General features: G+C 36.6%; 2 protein-coding genes across 4 annotated transcripts in view; one reads left to right on the top strand and one right to left on the bottom strand.

Moving 5' to 3' along the window:
* Nucleotides 1–439: 439 nt before the first annotated feature.
* On the top strand, nt 440–6,945 carry LOC140149282 (protein kish-B-like). Its single transcript, XM_072171543.1, has 3 exons — nt 440–571; nt 3,170–3,301; nt 3,730–6,945. Exons 1-3 carry the CDS (start codon nt 562–564, stop codon nt 3,810–3,812), a joined length of 225 nt encoding a protein of 74 aa, XP_072027644.1. The 5' UTR covers nt 440–561; the 3' UTR covers nt 3,813–6,945.
* Nucleotides 6,946–12,813: 5,868 nt separating this feature from the next.
* Nucleotides 12,814–22,315, bottom strand: part of LOC140149286 (MAP kinase-activated protein kinase 2-like) — a 44,267-nt gene continuing 34,765 nt past the window's right edge. For all 3 annotated transcript variants that reach the window (XM_072171547.1, XM_072171548.1, XM_072171549.1), the window contains exons 7-9: nt 18,847–19,057; nt 17,034–17,114; nt 12,814–15,640 (exon numbers count right to left, since the gene is read on the bottom strand). In XM_072171547.1, coding sequence (XP_072027648.1) covers nt 15,482–15,640; nt 17,034–17,114; nt 18,847–19,057 — 451 coding nt within the window. In that variant the 3' untranslated portion in view covers nt 12,814–15,481. The remainder of the gene's footprint in view (nt 15,641–17,033; nt 17,115–18,846; nt 19,058–22,315) is intronic.

The raw sequence follows: 22,315 nt of genomic DNA, 5'->3' as shown, positions 1-22,315 counted from the left end.
ATCAGTTTTATAACGATGCAAAGAACACTTTTGTTATGTCATAATGTAAAAATTCCATTCCTTGAAATATTTCTGATAGAAAAGAGTTTGTTTGACTAAAGTATGACTTATAAATCGTGTCAAGTTGTGCTAAACAAACTCCACATGTTATCTTTGTTGGATGGATGTTCGAGTTTCATGAAAAGGGAAGTAATATCAACAAGAGTGTATTTTTGAGTTGTCCTCACCTATCATGCTTTGAATTTATTTAAGTTGTAATAAAAACTTAATAAGTTTTTTTAATTTCATAAGTGTAAAAAAATGCCTCAAGTTGACTTCTAAACTGTTTTTTTTTTACGGCTAATGCTTTTTCAGTGTGTACCCAATGCACGTGTTACGTAAATAGTGGACATCTCGCCAGCAATTGGGTCACAGGTTGATTTGCCTTCCCATCATACAGTTCAAATTTAGCATCATAACTTCCGGCAACACGTCTACAGCAAAAACGCATTAACGGAGTGTCTGTCAGTGAAGAAAATTGTCATTGTTTTCATTCATTATGCAGCAAGATATGATGTCAAGATGACAAACGGTAGGTGCAATTGATATAAATGTCATTAAAGCATAAAAAGAAGCAGTTGAATTGTAGGGAAGGCTTGCACGAACGAAATGATTTTGCCGTACTCAAAATGTATTTAACTAAAAAAGTTTTAAGCTTATCATGAAAATTAATTTCAGTAGAATAACATGAATTAGGGGTTCATTCATAGGATTGAGGGCATAAACAGCGATCATGCCCGAAATCCTATGAATGAACCCCGTTCATACATACCCAACATTCTTAGCAATTCAATACAGATGAAAATAATAAGGGTTTACAAGTAAAAATAACATTTCCATACCGCTTTTCCTTCATAAATTGAAGAAAATGAGTAGGCCTACTTGCAGGAAGCAGCTCGCTCATAAGGTCAACGGTCGAGGAGTCAACGCGTGATACGCATCATCTTTGCGCCCGCGTGAGATGGGCGCTGTGACATACGCGGTACGCAACACTAGCAAATCGTGGATCGTGTTAATTGGGTTCCAACGCTGCGTGACGCAGCTTGTTTATGACCTGCGCACTGGTCATAAACGGTATTTATGACCAGCAAAAAAGGACGCAAATCCAATCAGAAACGTCCTTATATCGTGAGTATGTATGAATTAGGGATTCATTCATATATTTTCATGATTAACGGTTGTTTATGCCCGAGGGCCGCTATGCCCGAGGCAAAAAAACAACCGCTTAGTCATGAAAATATATGAATGAACCCGCTCATACATACCAGAACATTTTGTGATTCTTATTTCATCAAAATAATGACAAAAGATAACAAGAAACATCATAAAAAAACTATGAATTTCCTTCGTTTTCTTTACCCCGAGATCGCACATCCGGGCCACCAGGCATAAACGCTGTTTATGCCCGGCTCTCGACCAATCACGCGCGCCGTTATAATATAGCGAGTATGTATGAACAATAATTATACATATGAAAAGACACATTTTTAGACTGTAGAACTCAATGGTATTCATTCAATGATAGATCTGAATCTATCTGAGATTAGACTGCGGAACTCAGTTTTCAATGATTTAGTCAGTAATTTATCTTTTGGTAGTTACGTGACTATATCATTTGAAGACTGAGTTCTTATGATACATCTTCCGAGGAGCAGTTTCAGACAATAGCTCGGGATTATTGGGGCAGAGGTTTCAGGTTATCTTTTGAATTCTTTCATGACCACTGCATAGTCACTCCTGTCAAGGACACTCGGCGTGAATTGAAATACCATGTCACTCGCCACAAAAGAATGTCAAAGGTCATACAACACCAATTTGGTGTCTTTCCGCGCTTCGAAATATGATGCTTAAGGTCTATGACTGATCTGAGATATAGCCAAACAAAGTCAAAGGCAATATTTCCTTTTGTTTCCTGTTGTTTTTGAAACTCTGGGTTTTCTGCAAAATGCAGCTTTGCAAATGCTTTTTATTATCCTTTAAGAAACTGAACATTTATATTTCTGAGTTCTGACTGATTTTGCTTGATCGCATCACATTTGAAGAAGGGTCAGAGTCCATTCCTTTTATTTTCTTTGTTTTGCCTATGGCACTGAAAAATGTGTACAGACAATTGCATTTTCATACAATTCTCCCAAACCATTTGACCAATTAAAGCGAAATTTTGAGTTTGCTTATTCTCTTTGGTTGTTTGTTTCTTGGTTGCAGATATATGTACTGCTTCAACCTAGAAGTATAAACCAAAACTTGTTGCTTATAAAATGAGATCCAAATGCAAACAAACACAAGTTGCATCACAGGCAGTGTCCGAAATAAGGAAAATCTGGAGGTTATCCCGAGGATAACTAAAGCATAAATTCTGCTTGTCCTCAATACATTTTGGTTGTCCCCATAATGTGTCATACTTTTGGAGGTAAAATATAGTGATTGTCCAGGGGATAAGTACATAGCTCAATATGGTTGTCCCCAGTGATTTTTGGACAAGAGGATAAGTACTTATTTCGAATACTGATCACAGGTGCGTGCAAATTTAGACTGGTTACTGGCAAAACTTGTTGCTTAAAAGAAGCAACAGAATTTGTAGATCTGATAATGATAGGGAGCTGGTTCCAAATGGGCACCATATGTTGAAAAAAAATCCCATCTTGTGGCACTCAAGTTTTTAGTTGCCCTTCTCTGGACCCCCTCAATATTTTGGATGTTGTGCTTTGAGTATAGACTGAGTACAAAGTCCTGGAAACATGAGGGGCAACAAGCCAATAGTGCGTTTTATCATACTAGTTTTTTATTACACTTTTTAACAACCCTATTAATGTGATCATCCCAAGTGAAAGATGAGGAAATATCTAGACCAAGATATTTGCTGGAACTAACATGGTCTAGAACAGTACCATTCATAATCATCATGAATTGCATTCCTACTTCTGGTGATTGATATGATCTGGCATTTAGAGGGATGAAAATGGAGTTAGATTTCTTGATCAAGTTGGATGTTTCTATAGTACTACTTGTCAGGGTTGCTGACATTTAAAAAAAATTAAGATCAGATTTAATTTTATTTAACAACATTGACCTACAGTGAAAACGGCAATGACTGATTTATGTTGTATTTTTTGTTGTTGATATTTTACAGCTTACTCATTTGATGGGCTGCTAGTATTTGGCCTTCTGGTCATATGCACCTGTGCATACATGAGGAGAGTGCCTAGATTAAAGCAGTGGTTTCTCTCAGAAAAGAAAGGATTTATGGGTGTATTCTACAAAGGTAGGTGATTTGAAAACTAGGGTTACTGCGGAAATGGGTTTTCTCTATGAGAGAGCTTGGCACTTTAAGTATTTTGTAACAGGGGATATCACAATTTCAATCTTATCATAACTTAAACATGGTACAATAAGATTTATTAATAAGAAAAAAGTGCCCTTTGATTGAGCTATTACATAATTATAATCCACACACCCTCTGTGGAAGATTTCACTGCCATCACAGTTTCAGTTTTACCTTATGGTCAATTCAGGCAGACATTTTTTCTAGTTTTGAAATTCCAGCTGAAAATTGTTAGCATTTATTAAATCCATTTGAATTTTACACAACGTGACCTACAATATCTAAATCAATATCTATAAATGTGCAAACTGCAAATGTTACTATTAATGTTAAATATTTGTTTCTTTTCTTCCCATTTGTTGTTTCAGCTTCCATAATAGGGACACGATTACATCTTCCAGTTGCAATTTGTTGTGCAATAATGGCAGTATATATACTTTTCTTGAAATAACGAACAACTTGTCGCCTAAAGGCGGGAAAACAGGACTGCATGATGCATCCATACCATGGATAGCATCTATACTCTTGATAGAGGCATGAAATGACAGGGCAGTATACACAAAGGATGTATGGACCCTAAGTGTGTACACACAGAACCTGAAAAGGAAAAGAATGCTTGGTTTAAGAATCAGTGCATATCAATAGCTCTATCGCTGTCATAGCATTTTGTTGCTAATTATTATGATGATGAATGTTAAAAACGTCTCAAAATGATGTGCAAGATGGTTTACTGGTTAAGATGAAAAGCACCATAGCAATATCTCTTATAACTAGGTGACATGTTGACCAAGTGCAAGTCATCTGTGTGCCATCTGAGTGCCAAATGGATTAGGATCTGGGTGCTAATCTGACAGCTTTTTGTTCCATAACATCCAGCAGACTGTTCCTCAGAATAACGCACTTAACGGATTCGATAGCATAGCTGGAATCAATGCTCTCAGATGTTGTTGAACTGCATCATATTCTCATAGTTATATTGAAGGGTCAACATTGTGATGATGTATTGACAGCTCTATTTGGCTTCCTTGAGACAGAAGTGTCCATGTGTGATACATACTCGATCAAAGGCAGTGCCATATTGCGCCGCATCCATGCATCTTGTGCTACAGCTGCACTGCATTTGATTGTGTGTGTGTATCATAATGCAGATGCTACTGTCTCCAGGAAACCAGATACCACATCATTTAGCTGGAAGTATGAAGTAAGATTGTGGCATATAAAATGAACTGCAGTGCCAAAGTCTGTATCTGTGTGGTGCTAACCAATATTGTTAGCGTGTGTGCATGAAAAACAAAATGTTAGATACACTTTTGTGTAATCAGGATAAGTTAATGTAAAAGTAAGTTTTCCTAATTGTTCAGAGTTCTAGTTATGTGATGGTGATCATCCAGTGTGTAGAAGAGGCAAGTCTCCGCCCCATGTACGCACTTAGTGACCAGTGAGTCAACTGTCTTGATTGTTGATCAGCCAATCAGTGTGATTGTTTATTACATCTGCGTTCTCGCTCATACACTCTACGTATGGCATGGAACTTTGAATAATGAGGAAAGTTACTTACCATGGACTCAGAGACACTTCATACAAATTTCTTAAAAATAAAAGCCAGGTGGAGTATGAAAGCATGCAGCTCAACAGTAATGACAATTACATGTACAGGCACACAGTTCTTTCTTCTTACTACCTGTACAGTGTACACAAACTTGTTATATATGTTATTTATACTTGATAATTCTGTTACATTTTTCATTGTTGCTATAAATAGAATCAGTACATGGAAGTGAAATATTCATGTATTGCGACAACTAACAAGAATCCGATAGTCTGACAAATGTGCACCTGAATCTAGCTTCTCGAAGTGTGTAGGACACAAGTCATACCAAGAATTTTTATTTTTTTACAAACATGTTATAAGTCTCTGTTACATGAAGCATCAACATCCATGGCTGGCAATTAATGTTGTGTCTCTGTATTTATAGCTGATATAATCACAGACACAACACTTATTTGCAACTGATTGATTATAGATTATCATGAATGAATAAATGAAATAAATTACCGGTAATGAATAGTTGATATGTTTTCAACTGAATTATTCAGATGGCAAGTCACAAACCTCAGATATTTGTGAAATATGTGGCACAAGTTATGTAAAAAATTAATTGCTATGTACTTCCCTGATTAAAGGATGTACCCACAATGCAACTTTACATTATGAGTCAATGAAATTTCTTATCTATATTGGCATTTCTCTATGACCTTTTAATCAGTATTAGCCAATCAGGATTCTGCTTCATTTGCCCCTTGGGTGGCATGGTGGCGCAGCCAATCAGAATTCTCCTTCATTTGCCTCTTAGGCAGCACAGTGGCGCAGCAGTCCAAGTCTTTGACTCTTAATCTCGAAGTAGCTTGAGGTAATGGGTTCCAATCCCTGTGGCATCAACATGTTGTGCACTTGGACAAGGCTCTTCAACCCTATTGCCTCTTCCCACCCAGGTTTACAAATGGTACTGACTTTATTCAATGCCGGGAAGGTAACACTTGTGGAGGAGGTGTAGAGGCAGCGAGTAGAATCTTGGACAATTATCCAGTTACTATACTACACTGAATAAAGCAATTCTGTCGCAGCAACTTGGTACTTTGGTAGTAACTGGATTTACTGGATAGTTGTCCGAGATTCTGCTTTCTGCAGTGTAGAGATCCCCCCTCCCCGCAGGAACATAATTTGGAAGAGCTTGTCCCAAGTCACTTTGAAAGAGAGATGGGGACTGCGGCCTGTGAACACAGGGTCATCCCCTTAATGTGTGTGTACACCAGTCAGGCAATTATTGTGAAAGAATAACAGTTCAAATGGCTGTCAGGACAAGATACTTTATTATGTAGAAGTTATTCTAAATGTTTATATCCCAATGCCAAATGTGAACAGGTGGAAATAAATACCAAAGGTATTTCAGGTTTTGAATGTATATTTTCTGACTCATGAGGTTTCGGTTCAATTCTCAATGTAATAATTTGAGGTTGATTTTATAATTTTTATGTCTAAAAAATATGAACTTACAATACAGATTAGTACAGTAATCAAGTTGGTAAGGTATAGTATTTCTAAGAGTAAGCCGTCGGTTATCACAGTACCAGTGTAGCCGGTCCCTGTGTGAGTGGTGGAGCTTTCGTCAGATGTGTCTCTGACTTCATCAGTCCTACGGCATACTCGTAAAAATAATATAACTTGTTATGAATTCCCATCGAGAAAGCCTATCTACTTAATAATAACTATTATCTAATTAGTCCGATAGTCTGACAAATGTCTCCCTGCCCTTCCACAATGAATACTAGCTAGCTGCACAACATTCACAGTCCCTGTGGACATGGGTCCTTATTGCCAAATATATTCTACAATATAATCAGGATGTCTCCTATTAAATAATAGATATGTCTGGTGTACAAAGAATAAAGACAAAATGTTAACAGGTCAAATAACACACTCAAAACTTTTTACCACAATTTGTGTGTGCTTTATTAATGTAATTTATTAGCTTTTTATCATGACTTGTATTGAGAAATAAAGCAACATGTTACATGTCAAGAAATATGATGTTGATATTGTGCTTAATTCTAGGGTCATTAGTCCAAAAATCCAGTAACTTAGTTATAAACTCTAACCCTAAATTCAACCCTAACCCAAACCATAAGACTATCCCTAACCCTATGCCTAACACTAACCCTATCACAAACCCTAATCATATATGCAAACCCTAACATTATTCCTAACCCTTCTCCTAACATAAAATGTCCTAGCCCCTAATTTAAACCTTTTTGGACTAATGGGCTGTTCCCAATTCGAGTTCTCTCAATGGACATGCTCCACACCATTCATTGGAAACAAGTCATTTTTTGTAATTTTGGGAACAAAGTACAAAACATGGTTCAAGTATGCATCAGTAAGTTATATAATTACCCTAATTATTTCTGATTTGTTCAAAGAATGGTGAATAAATATGTGTATTAAAATGCATGCTTGAACCATTTGTACTTTGTTCTCAAAATTACAAAAAATGACTTTGGCAATTATGGAAGCAGGCTGTCGATAAGCGACAATGAAATACCTAAGTGCTCTGGCAAAGAATTGATGTGAATGCAATGTATACTCAGGGCTGGATTTACCGTTGGGCCAGATGGGCCTAGACTAATTCAATCAGCCGTCTACACTTCGCATGTACTGTGTATGCTTCGTAGTGACGACTGATTATCTTACAGCCAATATCATGACGGACTTCTGAAAACTATTCACTGCGACTTTGGTTGTGCGCCGCAGCGCGCCTGACTCGCGGCGGCCGTGTACCGCGCCGCTGTGACAAGATCGCGCTCTGAACTTCTAAAACAACAAACTCGGTCAAAAGGTCAATTTGGACACAACTGCAAGATGCTCTATGCCACAGGAATCCTGTTGCAAAATCCGTCACTTTTTTTCCACGTAGTTTTCTCAGTCGTCAATCCAGACGGTTGACGACTGAGGGCAGCAGTCTACAGATGGGCCCAGGCCCAGGGCCCCCAAAATTGTTCTGTGCATCTTCCTTTTCCCCCCAAAAAACACCATGTTTTGGGCCAAAATAGGGTAAAATTGCAACATTTAGCGTGCTTTGTGCGCACTAACCCGTGGGCCGTTATACAGCAAAATTCACATTCATTTTGGCCTAAAGTAGTCTGAAATTGGAAAATTTTCATGCGCAAATGTCCTAGTAGAATAATATGCTTGTCTCCCTCTAAATGGCTCCTGTCGCCACTGTCAATCTTATACCTAAACAAAAACTTGACAACTTGATTGCACATGACTTCCTCACGGTGAGTTGGGGGGGCTCCAAGTTTTGGGCTTGGCCCAGGGCCCTCAAAAAGGTAAATCCAACCCTGATAATGCTCACTTGTACTCCACTATGTTTCACCCCGGGTTTGGTAGTGACTTTGATATCAAATATGATTGTGTTCAAGGGTGGTTTATTGGCATGGTTGCATTTCAACTGAAGACAGAGGTCCACCAAAGTAAAATAAAGCAATGATCAAGCCAATATATACCTACTATATTTAGAACTTGGAAAAAATTGTTATGCTTCATTAATTATTCCTCTATTTGTAACAAAGTGAAAATCTGATGTTATCAAATGTGAATTATAAATGCAATGTTTCAAAAGCTTTTACTATAAGCCTATAAAAATGCTGTTTTCATAACACTGTTAGCATGTAATTTGAACATTTTTAAAGCAAATGCAAGTATCATGTTACAGGTTTTAGTTTCAAGACTATTCAGTGTATAGTGACACAGGCATCATGTGCTTTTGTAACAGCTCTAATCATGGGATATCACAAATTTGTTATTGTTTCATGCAAGGAATGTTTTAATACGGTACCTCCTTAGAGTCCAAACCATGTAGCTCTTGAAATAAGTTGTGCCAGGGAACAAATTTATTAACTTGAATTATGTGGTTTGTAATTAAGGTGGCCCCTGCCCATATAAAAAGGTATGTAAAGACAATTCTATTACCCCCACGACCCATTATTCAAAATCGCGCACTGTGATTTGTTGAAACGCAGCGCCACGTGAAAGACCATTAATTAGCAATAAAGTGGCCAGGGCAACGAACTTTATGTTCTTCTCGCATCACAGCGCACAGCAAAGCGTGATGCAGTATATTAGCGTTGTTACGCATTGTACGCAAAGCATTATGCTTGGTTATGCGTTCTGCAATAATCGCTATCACTTACGCTTTGGCTACGCATAGGCGCTCCACCTTGAGGTAAACAACTTAAAATATTTGGGCAAAATGTGATATTTTCTCTTTAAATCGCACTATTTTAGGATCGGCAGTAAAAACGTTTAAACAATGGGTTCGCTGCGCCTCACCCATTATTTACGTTTTTACTGCCTCGACACATTATTTGCGTGTAAAGGATAATGCAATTACCCTTTATTTCTTAAATAATATGCAAATTAACTCATTATTATTCATAAAATAACATGACAAAAAACTATACAGCACATCAGGCCACCATGAAGTTGATTGGTTATTGCGTTGGAGCTGCACAGTGAATTTGCTTCTGCCTGGACAGCCAAACAGGCAACCAGTTGGATGATAACATAAGCCCCACATTATGTGTTGGGGCCAAAAATGCAAGTGAAAATAGACCTGTTATAAATGTTTCTCTGCATGAGGTACAATATTGAAATTAAATTTGGGAAAATTCTTGTATTCCTTGTAAGTTGTTTTCTAATGTTCATAAATCTTACATGGCTCGCAATATTGCTAAAAATGCTCCTCATATCCTGCATTTGTTATTTGCACCTTTTGCATCATCCTTTTTTTTTGTGGTAAATCATTTGGGGGGTAAAAATATTCCATGTTGTGGTGCAGAGCTCCGAGGCCTAACAAATATTTTTAACTCAATTCTGATACATGCCTGCATTAGCATGCAGGGGAATGCTGATCCAAAACATCACCTCAGGTGTTATCAATTTGTACCCCCAGGATTTGAACCTCAGACCTGTTGCATGCCAAGCAGAAGATCACAGACCAGTAGCCACTTGGGTTTCGCTGGCCTGACCAGCAATTCCTTGGGTATACAAAATGACTTGTGCAGTGGTTTTCCTAGTGAGATTGAGTGAGTTTTGGTTGTGTTAGGGTTAATAGTAGAATCATACTATTAGCACCCTCCCCTAATTAGTGCCCCCTATGGCCTTTTCTAACTCACAAGTTTAAGGTGGTACTACACCCCTTGATAAATTTGTGACTATTTTTGCATTTTTCTCAAAAAATAATAACACACTGGTAAAATGTATATTTTAGGGGCAAGGAATCCAGTTACTACACTTGAATTTTAGTGACTCAAGACAAGCAGTACGTTATTTATAATAAGAAAAGAGGTACCATTGGAATGTACCTCACTTCTTAACATATATAATGAACCACTTGTCTTGAATCACTGAAATTTCAGTGAAGTAATTGGATTCCTTGCCCTTAAAATATACATAACTTTGTTTATTACCATTGTGTAGTATTTTTTGAGAAAAATGCAAAATTAGTCACAAAATTTATCAGGGGGTGTAGTACCACCTAAGTGCCTCTTTTGTGGACTTCTAGCATTATGTTACACGATCTGGTCCACTGGGGCAAGGAGGCATTTTTGAAAACATTAGGCTATCATATACTGAAAACACCAAAGGTCTAACATATACTTGGTTCTAAATTTATAAAGTTTTGTGACATCAATATTATCTTATGTATTTTGTTATTTTATACCTCCATATTTTTGCCTTTATCTCAATTTCAAATTTGCCGCCTTTGGCCCCCATGGACCAGATTGTCACCAGGTAAAGCTATAGACCATTCCTAGAATTGGCACCTTCTTGCTGTTGATGGGGTGAACATAGGGTAAGGAGGCATGGCCCTCAAGACTCCCACCCCCGGGCTCCCACCCTTTTGCACATGACACTGGACCAACTTAAGATGTCAAACTAACCAGTGTGTTGGTTCTGTAAATGTCTTCTCTAGCCCATAATGCATCACTATCCTACTGGGGTAAGAAACATTATCAGGGGCAAGATTCATCAAAGTCATCCCAAGATATATCAATGTCCATGTGCTGAGAGGCTGCTTTGCCGCATTATAAAACCAGGGGCTGTGGCAGCGACCACCTGAGGATGCGGTTGGGTACACCCTAGCTACACTAGTCTTGCAGGTATCAAATGCCTATAAATTCTTGTAAATCTACAACAGCTAGGTAGCTGTCATGATGTATTTGCATCTGCCCGGGTGGTTCCACGGCAACACCGTCATGGAGTACATGGGAGGTAGCTATAACATTCCCTTTAAGAATCTGGCCCCACATGCCCACCAAGTTCCAACATTCTATTTGGAGTCTCATAATAGTACAACACAAAATTGAAATGAATCTTTTACATTACACTTGTAATTTTTATTCACAAGATTGGGCAATGCATATAGATACTTTATTGTAATCTTTTCAATACACATCTTTAATACACTATAAAATTAATCTCGACATTTGGTAAAAGTTACAAAATTGAAATAAAAAGTCACATTAATTACAAGTCATGATCGCTGATCAAATCAGAAAATGTTCCACATTTGAAGTTTATTTATCAAATATGAAAACTACATACTTTTACATAAAATACTTCCCAAAAAATGAAATAATATTCTTTAAAAAAATTACAAATGATACATTTATATAACTTGTCATTACAGTTGTACATGTTTACACAAAAATAATTTTTATACAAATTTACAAATTTTTAATATGATGCATTAACTGTCAACTGTAGATACTCTTATTAGAGTAAAACAAAACTATAACGAGAGAAAATAATTTATACCACAATTCGCTAGGGACCAATGGCATCATTTATATCATTTCATACAGTTTAACAAAAAGTTACATATGCTCAGTGCTCATTTTGTACCCATACATACTTATATAACTAGTACCAGTGGATGTAGGTTTCATACTTAAAAAAGCATTATGTTATACTCCCGTGTGTGAGCATGCATGTTTAAAGTATGATCGGTAACAGTGCATCAACATAAAGAGGCGTGATCCAATCAACAGCCTCATCCCCCACTGCATCTTATCAAAATGAAAACTCATACTTTTCTCATAATCCCGTTTGCAGCCCTGAAATATTGTTTTTATACTCCGTTTAGAGGATAGCCTCATCATGCATGGTGGTTACTTGGGTGGTATTGTTCTATGGGCTATTGCAAATCATGTTTTTGCGCTTCTGATATCAAAACTTCTGGTTAAATTTAGCACAAAACTTCTTAGTAATCAGATGATTTTGGTACAGGCCTCAATGTGAGGTACAGAACACAATATCTGATCACAAATATTTGACTAATATTTGAATTGAATTTGCCTCATGCCTAAGTGATCATTGAGATTTCGGCCACTATGGACAGCTCTTTACCTGCCTAAATACAACCTCACCGGTATACAAAGGTTTGTAACCTTCAGGAATGCTTAAGGTATCTGGAAAGCAAATCCATTTAGAACAGTAACTTATTTGTACATATAACTGTTTGGGAATGTTTACATATTCTGCAAGATATGTGATCACATCCAAGTTATTCAGAGACATAGTTTGGCCTGATTTTGATACAACATTTTGCCTGTACAAGGTGCCATTCCTGTACCTGTATTCTTTTTCTTTCAGAAAGTATCATCACTGTATTCTATAATGAAATTTGTGGCTCATATTTTCTTCTGCATAATAGTGCCATGCTACTTAATACATGTATCAGCCTTAAACAATGCCATTACTAGACATATCTATATGGCATGTACACCTCAGGTTTGAGAATGTTCAGGTGTTTATGGTTTTTTTTCAAAAATGTTGTAAATTTTGATTCATTTTCAACCCTTACAGGAACATTTTGCCTAACAGTACATTTGTAACATTCAAGAATCTCCTGATAGCATTTTATTTTATTTTCAGGAGCCATCAAAAAGCAGCAACTTTTGAGCTGCAGCACCTTGGAGCATATTTTATGATTGACACTTACTAAATGACAACTGTTTGATTGATCAAATCCAACATGAATTATTTCAAGAAACAACTTGCATTATTATATTACAATAATTATCTTTTTAGACTTTGTATCTAATGATAATAAGGCTTGTACTTTACTACACTTCATACATGTGAACCATACATACATTTGTGCCATCCACTCGCTATTAAACTTTACATATTCCAATCTCTATAGTATTTATACTCTCCACGAAGCACTGTGTATTTTATCTTCAAATCTTGTGAGCATTTGCTCAAAGCGCTGGCATACATACGCACATGTTTAGAAGCCATGGATATATGTGTGAAACAGCTGCCTCAACTTGCTGATATCAATGACTCGCTGAGAGTAAAAATACTATATTACAAGAAATTTCATACATTTTATGAACACATTTATAAACATATTTGGGGACTGACCTGACAGCAAGGTATTATGTGATATAGTCAAAACTCACTTACCATTTTGATCAACAAGGCAATCATGAATGGCCAGCTATCAGTTCAGTTTGCCCAAAATATGTAATTGTTTTGTTTTTTTGCTTCAATATTTTGTTTGATTTATGAAATTTTACACAAGACTCAAATTTACAACTAGGCATCTTACTGGGCTACTCTGTTTGAAATCCACTCTCCCCCTGTAGAAGATTAAGTCAGTCTTCCATAGAGGGAGTATGTTTCATATAGAACAGACAATTGGGTAACTTCCATTTGAAGATATGAAAGATATAGGTAAAGACATATAAAGGGAGAGATATGTGTTTGAAAATAATTACCCTTAGCCAATTACATTTGAAAAACATACTCCCTCTGTTTTCTTAAATCTTAAACAGGGATACGGCAGATATCAAGTGGAATAGTCCATTGCCAGTGCATTTATGCTTCCATAATTGGCACACATTGTATTAAGCTTTTATACATTCACCATATCATTGATTTTTTATAGATAAAATTCATCAGTTCATGTAGACCGAAATTTTTTGATAAGTTCATGAAGACGTGAGGGGTCCAGGGTGAAAATTGTGCCAACCTATTGTGTCAACCTCCTTGATATGTTGGTTACAATCACTCCTGACTGAATTTGTGACGTACCTCCTAATATCAAGCTGCTTTATAAACCCCTTCTTACTTGTATCTCTTCATTCATATTACTATATAGTTTACAACATCAATCCAGTCAAAGTCAAAGAGCAAAATCTGCCAAAAGGTGAAGGACCTGTTTTCTTTCCACTTCACAACTAACACCTCATTTTAATTCAGCAACTTTGAAAGAATAAAATAGTGTTTCTAATGTCTAAAAATAAAGTAACAATGTGCATAAACAAACCACCACACTGTGCAAATATCCCTTGTCTCAAACATAAATGCTGTGGATGTCATGTTTAAACTAAGTACATTATAAATAAGTGCGTCAGTCAGTATGTTCCAATATACATGATAAGTGGTTGTCTGAGTAGGGATGCACTGTGTACATTAACATACAAACATATATGCATCAACCTATATGTGGGGCACCAATCTTTATATAAGAATAATAATATAACACTTGCAAACTGATGTGTTATGAAGAATCTGTAATGTCACTACACTCTGAGAACACACCACTTGTTTCCACAGTTTTCATGTAAATGGAGAGTGAGCCAAGGAGGGAGTTTATTTAATAAAGCCTTTTAGTAGCAATATCTTTAAATTGACAACAAAGTCTGACTTCATCCATCTTAGCAACAAAATCAACATATAATGCAAGAAGTCACATCAATGTAAGTTGAACCTTTATATGTGTTACGAACTTCATACACAGTACCTTAGCTCAGGATTCCAACAGACTTTCAGTTTTATAATTCCATGACTTTATCATAAACTTCCCGAGTCCAACAGATACTGTCAGAGTGGTTATTTTTGTGTGTATAATATTTCGCCCTGTGCCAGCCAATTTTGAATTACTTTGCTTGTATTTAAATTTGTGATTACAAGTTTGCTTACATAGGCCTATACATCAAAGAACACGTTCACACATTTTTATATCTGCGGTACCTGGATTGGACATGTAAAGGGCACAAATTAATGTCCCATAAAAATGTCCACTTTTACAGTAAGGAAGGACATGTATCAGTCTCCAACCACCTGTCCTCAAAACACCTGTCCTCAAAACAAACTTGTTTCCAAACTTTTCTGTACAAAAAAGGTTTTGACTCTTACTTCTTAAATGTCATGATGATTAAGACAGATTATAAGTCAAAGAGTTTACAGTGTGCAGGCTTCAGTAATTACCTGCTCCTGAGAATGGGTTTACATCTGGCTCATGTAGGCGTTTTGCTTTAGGAGTCTCTCTTATGCTATGACCAAGTGAGAAAAGCCTCCGATAGCCTCTGCTATTCTTGTAGTAATATGAGAACTTCTTTTGCCCATTGACAGCGAGGGGTCACTTTATGGTTCAAAATCAAGACTGATCGCCAATTCAACTTTTTGTTGTTGTCCATTTAGACCATAAAACAACAGATACTATTGTCAGTTAACACATCACTCAATGATAACTCTGGAATTGATTATTTATCCATAGGTTCTTCAGATAGAATCGTCCCTAGAGCAGCAACTTCCTTCTTCCTTCTCTTCTCCAGCAATTTGTTAGATGATGCTGATACCTCCTTGATTCGTATTGTGTCTGGATCTACTCTCATTGTGGCAAGTGCATTTGTCATCTCATCCTGAAACATAAGGCAAATGAAAGTGATAACTTAAGAGTACTATTCACACACTTAACTTATAAAATAATGATGAGGGAAACTCTTCCCAACAGAAATATAAATTCTCTTTGTTAAATGCATGTTACTGGCAGAGATGTCAATTCTCTTGGCTAAATTTATATTACTATACTAACGAACTCATTTTATAAATACAGATATATAAATTCTCTTTGTTTAAAAATTAATGTTACTAATGAATTCTCTTGAATAAGAGACCATATAGATATATATAGAGAGAGACACAAGTGATTCGGCATGACAAATGAACAAATGAGGGCAGTCTTAAATGTCTCAGCGGCTGTGACAGAAACATACAACAATGTTTGTATGTCAACAAAGATCCATGAAACCCATTGATATGGAAGTAGCCTTGTTAGGGATGGAGGGAAAAATGTTGATTTAAGTTATTTTTTATTACTTCCGTGGTCCAGGCTGGTGATTGGCAATCACGTAAAATTCTTAGTCGTAGTGGATACCGGCTGCACCGGCATTCACTACTCAAAATATTGGACCTGCCTGTGGTCTATCATACGGTAGAGGATAGTCAAAATAAAAATTCCTATCGTTTATTCTCTAAGTGGCGAGGTCTCATCCTCTTCTACGCGCCGATGTACCAATGGGTAGCCTGTTTTGTTGTTAAGACTGTTGATCAGCCAATCAGCGTGAATCATTGTTTATCACCTCTGTGTTTACGCTCGTGTACGCTCGGGGCACAGCACAGACCACGGAAGTAATAAAAAATTAACTTTACGTTTCTCCTATGTTGACCCACTTCTGGTTTTGTTATTGCGCCAATAAAGTATCCTTACACTTACACTTGGCAAAATAATCACAATTTCCAAACTGAACAACATTGGGGTAAATTTGTTTTTTAATAGATGCACTATATAATCCTGCACATTATGACACCACATTGAATCCAATGGGACTTTAAGAAACAAAGTTACAAGCATTTGATTAGAGGAAGGTTCAGTTTTAAAATTTATCCCAATATTGCTCAGTTTTGAAATTGTGATTATTTTTCCAAGTGTAAGGATACTTTATTGGCGCAGTATAGATGGAGAGGGGTCAGCTATGAAACTAAACTAGTTAAATACTGTGGCCCCATGCATGAACCTGATATCCCACACAGACACTACTGAGAAAAATCAATTTGAAGTTTTTACTCTGCACATGAACCTATGTGTGAAAAATAATACTGCCCTCTACAGGTAAGTTTGGTCATATCCAGGCTGAGTCCAACTCAAAAATCGTGAAATTGTGGGACATCAGGTTCTTGCATGGGGCATTATATGTTTATAGAGCTTCATTGTTTGGTTTGTTTTCTATTATTGTATCATATTAATAAACATACCTGAACCTCAACCCACTGGTCGTTCTCTTCTTGTAACACTTTTGATGTATGTAGAGGTGTCTGTGGAACTCTCTGACATTGCTGTAATATAAAGAAGGATAATAAAATCATGTCAAATATTGTTTACATTGTTCACAAGTTGATTGCGGCCCTGATTTGGTAAAACGATCTAACTTGAAATTTGGACATTTTGAGAAAAATCCATGTCATGGGTAATGTGAGGGCGCTCTTTCCATTGCTGACATCCTAAAATCACCACCATGCCACCAAATAATGAGATTGTTATATTTTCTAAGACATTAGATCTGTTTAATAATTTATTTTATTCAAAAGAAAAACGTCAAGTGTTCAAACTTTAAAGCTCTTTTTCTCGAAACAGTGATTTTAATTTCAAGTTAGATCATTTTACCAAATCAGGGCCGAATTTCGGTTAAAATGTGACTTTCAATCAGCTAGCACTGTGCACGGGCCAATTAATTTAACATCCACACTCCCCCTGCCTGTGGAAGATTTTGAAAATCTTCCACAGGTGATTCCATCCTCCCTCTGTGATTGAATCTTTCTCAAGAGGGTGTATGAAATTCAAATGGAGCTGCCTAATGTGCTCATTCCATTTGAAGATGCTTCTAAGATGTTTTAGAGGGGTAGTGTGGATTTTAAGTTGGATAGCCCATTGTGTGTATCAAGCAACCTTTCATTGGTGTGCATATTCCAAGAGAAGCTTAAGATATGGGCACTGATGTCACTTGCTGATTAATGGTATATGACTGCTCCATGCATGTGTCATTTCAGAAAATGCAATCACAGAAATATTGTGACAAAATGATTGTTCATCAATGTAGTTAACCTTGTGTGCAAGGTGACAAATTATTGGTCTCATGCCTGATGTATACTCCATCTGTGGTGACAAATTATTGGTCTCATGCCTGATGTATACTGCATTATTGGTCTCATGCCTGATGTATATTCCATCTGTAATGTAATGCAGATTATGTTGTTGGCGCATCGTTGCTCTTCAAATTTCATTTGTATAATGTCTGCCCCAGACCAAGGTGTATGCTTTGAAATGGCAGTTTGAAATTGATGTTGGATGAAGATATGAGCCAAATGCAACAAGACTCCTATTACAGCATAGGCCAACATAGTGTTAGTGGAGAACACATCAGGGTTGAAATTGGTGCATTATATATTTACTTTCTGCTAAAAATTTTGCCAATTAATATAATTAGCAGCTGTTTTTTATACAGAATTAATATGCAATGGCTGCTGCAAAATAAAAAGTCAGAAAATTTGCATCCAATCATGGCTAGTGACATTTTAGTTCGCCTCAAGTTTGGTAGTGAAGTAGGTGCGGATTTTGCTAGTAGCAATATCAAATCGCACATGTAAAGTTAATCGCGCAGAGCGTTCACGCACGCATATGTGACCATCCAGCACAACTAAGCCCTGAAGTCGCCAATCATCATTTTTGAGATATTCAACCAAAATATTCTGCTTGAAATTAGCTTTAAAATGATGTATATCATGTCTATAGTACTTGACATTTAAGTAGTGAAAAATCAATAAAACAGTCAATAAATCCTTTGTTTCCTATTGTTTATTGTTAAGTTCAATGGAGCATATCTCAATAGTGGCACTGGCGACATCCGAGCTCAGTTGTGGTGGATGGTCACATATAAGGGGGGCTTATCGGTAAGTTTGCAGTGCAACTACGAAAAAGCATTGATATCACTACTAAACTTGAGGTGAACAAAGAATGAGTGAATGCATATTTTCCACATACTACTGGTACTGGGTCACTGGATTGTCTTACCTTAACCCAGGGATTGTTCATAAACTCTGTGATGGTTAGTCTTTCTGCTGGTTCTGTTTTGAGTAGTAGTCTGATTAAGTCCTTGGCTTCTGATGACACTTGACTCCATTCTGGATTGGGGAATTCATATTGACCGTTACGAATTCTTCGCTTCATGCCAGGGGAGATTGCCATTCCATGATTGCTATAGAATGGTGGGAAACCACACAATCTGGAAAGTAGAGAACAAAATAATATTTGCAATTAGAGAAATGAGGATGTAAATATTCATGTTAGGGCAATCCTTGAATTTATTGTCTTTTCATATTGGATCTGCCTGGGTTTGTGCCAAATGTTATAAATAAATAAATGTTATTTTTCAAATTCATTAGCTATTCAGAAATATAATGAAAGAAGAATGTTTTTTCACCCTAGGACCTGACATGTTTTCACATTTTCAACATCAAAAACAAATTCCTTTTTTCTATTCAATTTCATCTTATTTTAGCTTGAAAACAGCTAGCAATGGGGTTCAGCGACCTATTAAAAACTACAACAACCAATGCCTGACATTGTGGGCATTAAATATTAAAATAAAATTGCGTAAATTGAATAGATTTTGATCTAGTAAAATCAGAATTCTTTGCCAGTACACCTGTCAGGTCAAGCAATATATAATGAATGACGTCTTCATAAGATCACATAACATTTGATATTTTGTGCGAGTAATTCAAATCATGAAATGATGGATAATGGATCATTTATCATTATATTTTGTTCATGACATTTTGTGTGAGTATTAATTCAAATCATGAAATGATGGATGTTGGATCATTTATCATTATATTTTGATCATGACATTTTCATGGGAAATTAAAAATGACATCAATCACTTGTACAATCACCTTGTACCTTGATCCTGATTCATGCTTCAATATTGATTGCTCACAGCAAATCTTACTAATCATTCAATAAATCAGCAGCTATTAATAACAATGAGATCAATAATTGATCTTTCAGATGACATCATTACCATGATTACAAGGACTCCTGGTCGACTGCAGATCCGTCGGATAATGCTTTTTCAATGGGAAATGAACTTTGCTGCTTGGATGATGTCACAATGAGGTTAGCATTTATTCCGTATTGAAAAGCGTATATCGACGGATCTGCACTCGACTGGTCTCTAGAATTCTGTAGGGCTTAACTAATTTTTGTGCGTGTGGGGAGAACACCTAGGTTTCATTATCATTGAAGTATAGGACTTTTTATTTTTTCGGAGAAGAGCAGGTAAGGCAACTACTTGATTATATTTCTACATGTTCATACTACATACTCTGAAAATTTTAGAAAATTCGCATGACGAGTCCGTTTTTTTAAATCACATTTTGTTCCTAAAATGGGGTTATAAGCGCCCTCAACGGGCACTCTCTCCATAGGGCTACATGTAAAGACCAGTTATAGACAAATGGCCCTAAAATAAAACGGACTCGCATAAATTTCCTCAAATTTTGCATATGATGTAGATTTATCATCTGGAATGTAATGCAAGTGATGTCGTTGCTGCTCTTCTAAATTCATTTTTAAAATGTCCGCCCCAGACCAAGGTTAGAAGTAGACTAATTCCAATCAGCCGTCTACACTTCGCATGTACTGTGTATGCTTCGTAGTGACGACTGATTATCTTACAGCCAATATCATGACGGACTTCTGAAAACTATGCAATGCGACTTTGGTTGTGCGCCAGAAGCGCGATTGACTAGACTAGCGGCGCCCGTGTGCAGCGTCGCTGTACCGCGCCGCTGTGACAAGATCGCGCTCTGAACTTCTAAAACAACAAACTCGGTCAAAAGGTCAATTTGGACACAACTGCGCATGCTCTATGCCACAGGAATCCTGTTGCAAAATCCGTCACTTTTTTTCCACGTAGTTTTCTCAGTCGTCAATCCAGACGGTTGACGACTGAGGGCAGCAGTCTAGGTGAGAAGGGGAGGGGGTGAGAGTATCAATAAAATGGCAATTCTGTATGGTATAAATCACCAGTGTATTATGTCACCTGTTCTGTGATTCTTCCCATTTGAGTGACTGCTTTCATTTACTCAGCTAGGAGAGTGTAGCGTGGGCACTCCTGCTAGTGATTATAAATTTTGTTACACATACATTCAAATTTCAGAATAGAGTGAAATTATAAGGGTCTGTAATAGATGCTATTAGCTAGTGCTATAAATATTGACCAGAAAAGCAATATAGAAAATCTTGTGTCAATAAATTTTACAATGCATACATATTGAATTAATGCCTATGCTTTTTTTTTATCAAAGTGCTTGTTTAAAGGAGGATTTTGTGATCCTAGCATCCTCTTTTTATGACATTTTTCAGTAGATATCCACAAAAAAAGCTTATTCCCAAAATTTCAGTTGATTCTGATTTTGCGTTTGCAAGTTATGCATGATTATGTCTATTACACTGCTCCATAGGCCACTGTTGTAATTTTGTTCTGGTATACCAGGACGAAATTCAAATTTGGCAATATTTTTGCTAAACAAATTAATCTGCAAGAAATTTTTTTGGTACATAAACATTATGTAGCCAGACGTATCCAGTTGTTTATAAATCTCAATTTTTTTTGTTGAGAAAAGTGGGGATGAGGCTGTGGATCACGAAATACCCTTTTAATAAAAGTACATTTTATTTAAAAAACAAAAAACTTCCCACTAAATTCTGATTCTGGCTTCCATCACATGTACACATTAACATTTGGACTTCAACCAAGATCAGATAAGAAGTGCTGACTTCATACATTCCCTATTTCTATTATTAGTTCAACGGAAGCAATTTCTAAGAAAAAAAACATGGCTGCAGTGCCAGTTCACAGTAAACACAACTAAATATTCCCTGACATCATTATTTCTACACAACTCGCACTAATTCCAACTAACTCAGTTGGCAGACATGAGAGCACCATAGCAAAATGACAGAGCTAGCCATCATTAATAACAGAGAAGTGCAATCAGGCCATGTAATATAGCTTACTGCATGTGCAACCTAGAAATCACTATAATATTCATGGTAATTGAAATGTTTATGTTGCAAGGTACCGTGTCCTGCGGATATTTGATGCTGGCGCTGCCTCTGGCACCAAGTCAAACATTTCATTCATTATGATATTAAGTAACATGTCATTATCTCGGACTTTAAACTATTGTGAAGCATGATTTTTTCACAGCATTAACATTTTGTATTCTGAAAAGAACCCATGTTTCTGGGACATGAAATTTTCACGAATTTGAGCATAGGAAGAAAAAAATATTTGTGTGCAAGAAAATTATGCTAAAATCAACAGCAATCATAAAATTCACAAAATTTTCATTCACACAACATATCACGCTTTACAGTATTGCGTTGATTGCCATTTGACTTGATCCATTTGACTTGATTGAGTTGACACTTTACACACTACAAGATCATGTATCTTACATTACATTCAGTG

This window comes from Amphiura filiformis, chromosome 3 (genome assembly GCF_039555335.1).
Source record: "Amphiura filiformis chromosome 3, Afil_fr2py, whole genome shotgun sequence".
Lineage (NCBI taxonomy): Eukaryota > Metazoa > Echinodermata > Ophiuroidea > Amphilepidida > Amphiuridae > Amphiura > Amphiura filiformis.
Note: the sequence above shows the minus strand (reverse complement) of the source record. Positions and strands in the feature narration are given on the sequence as shown.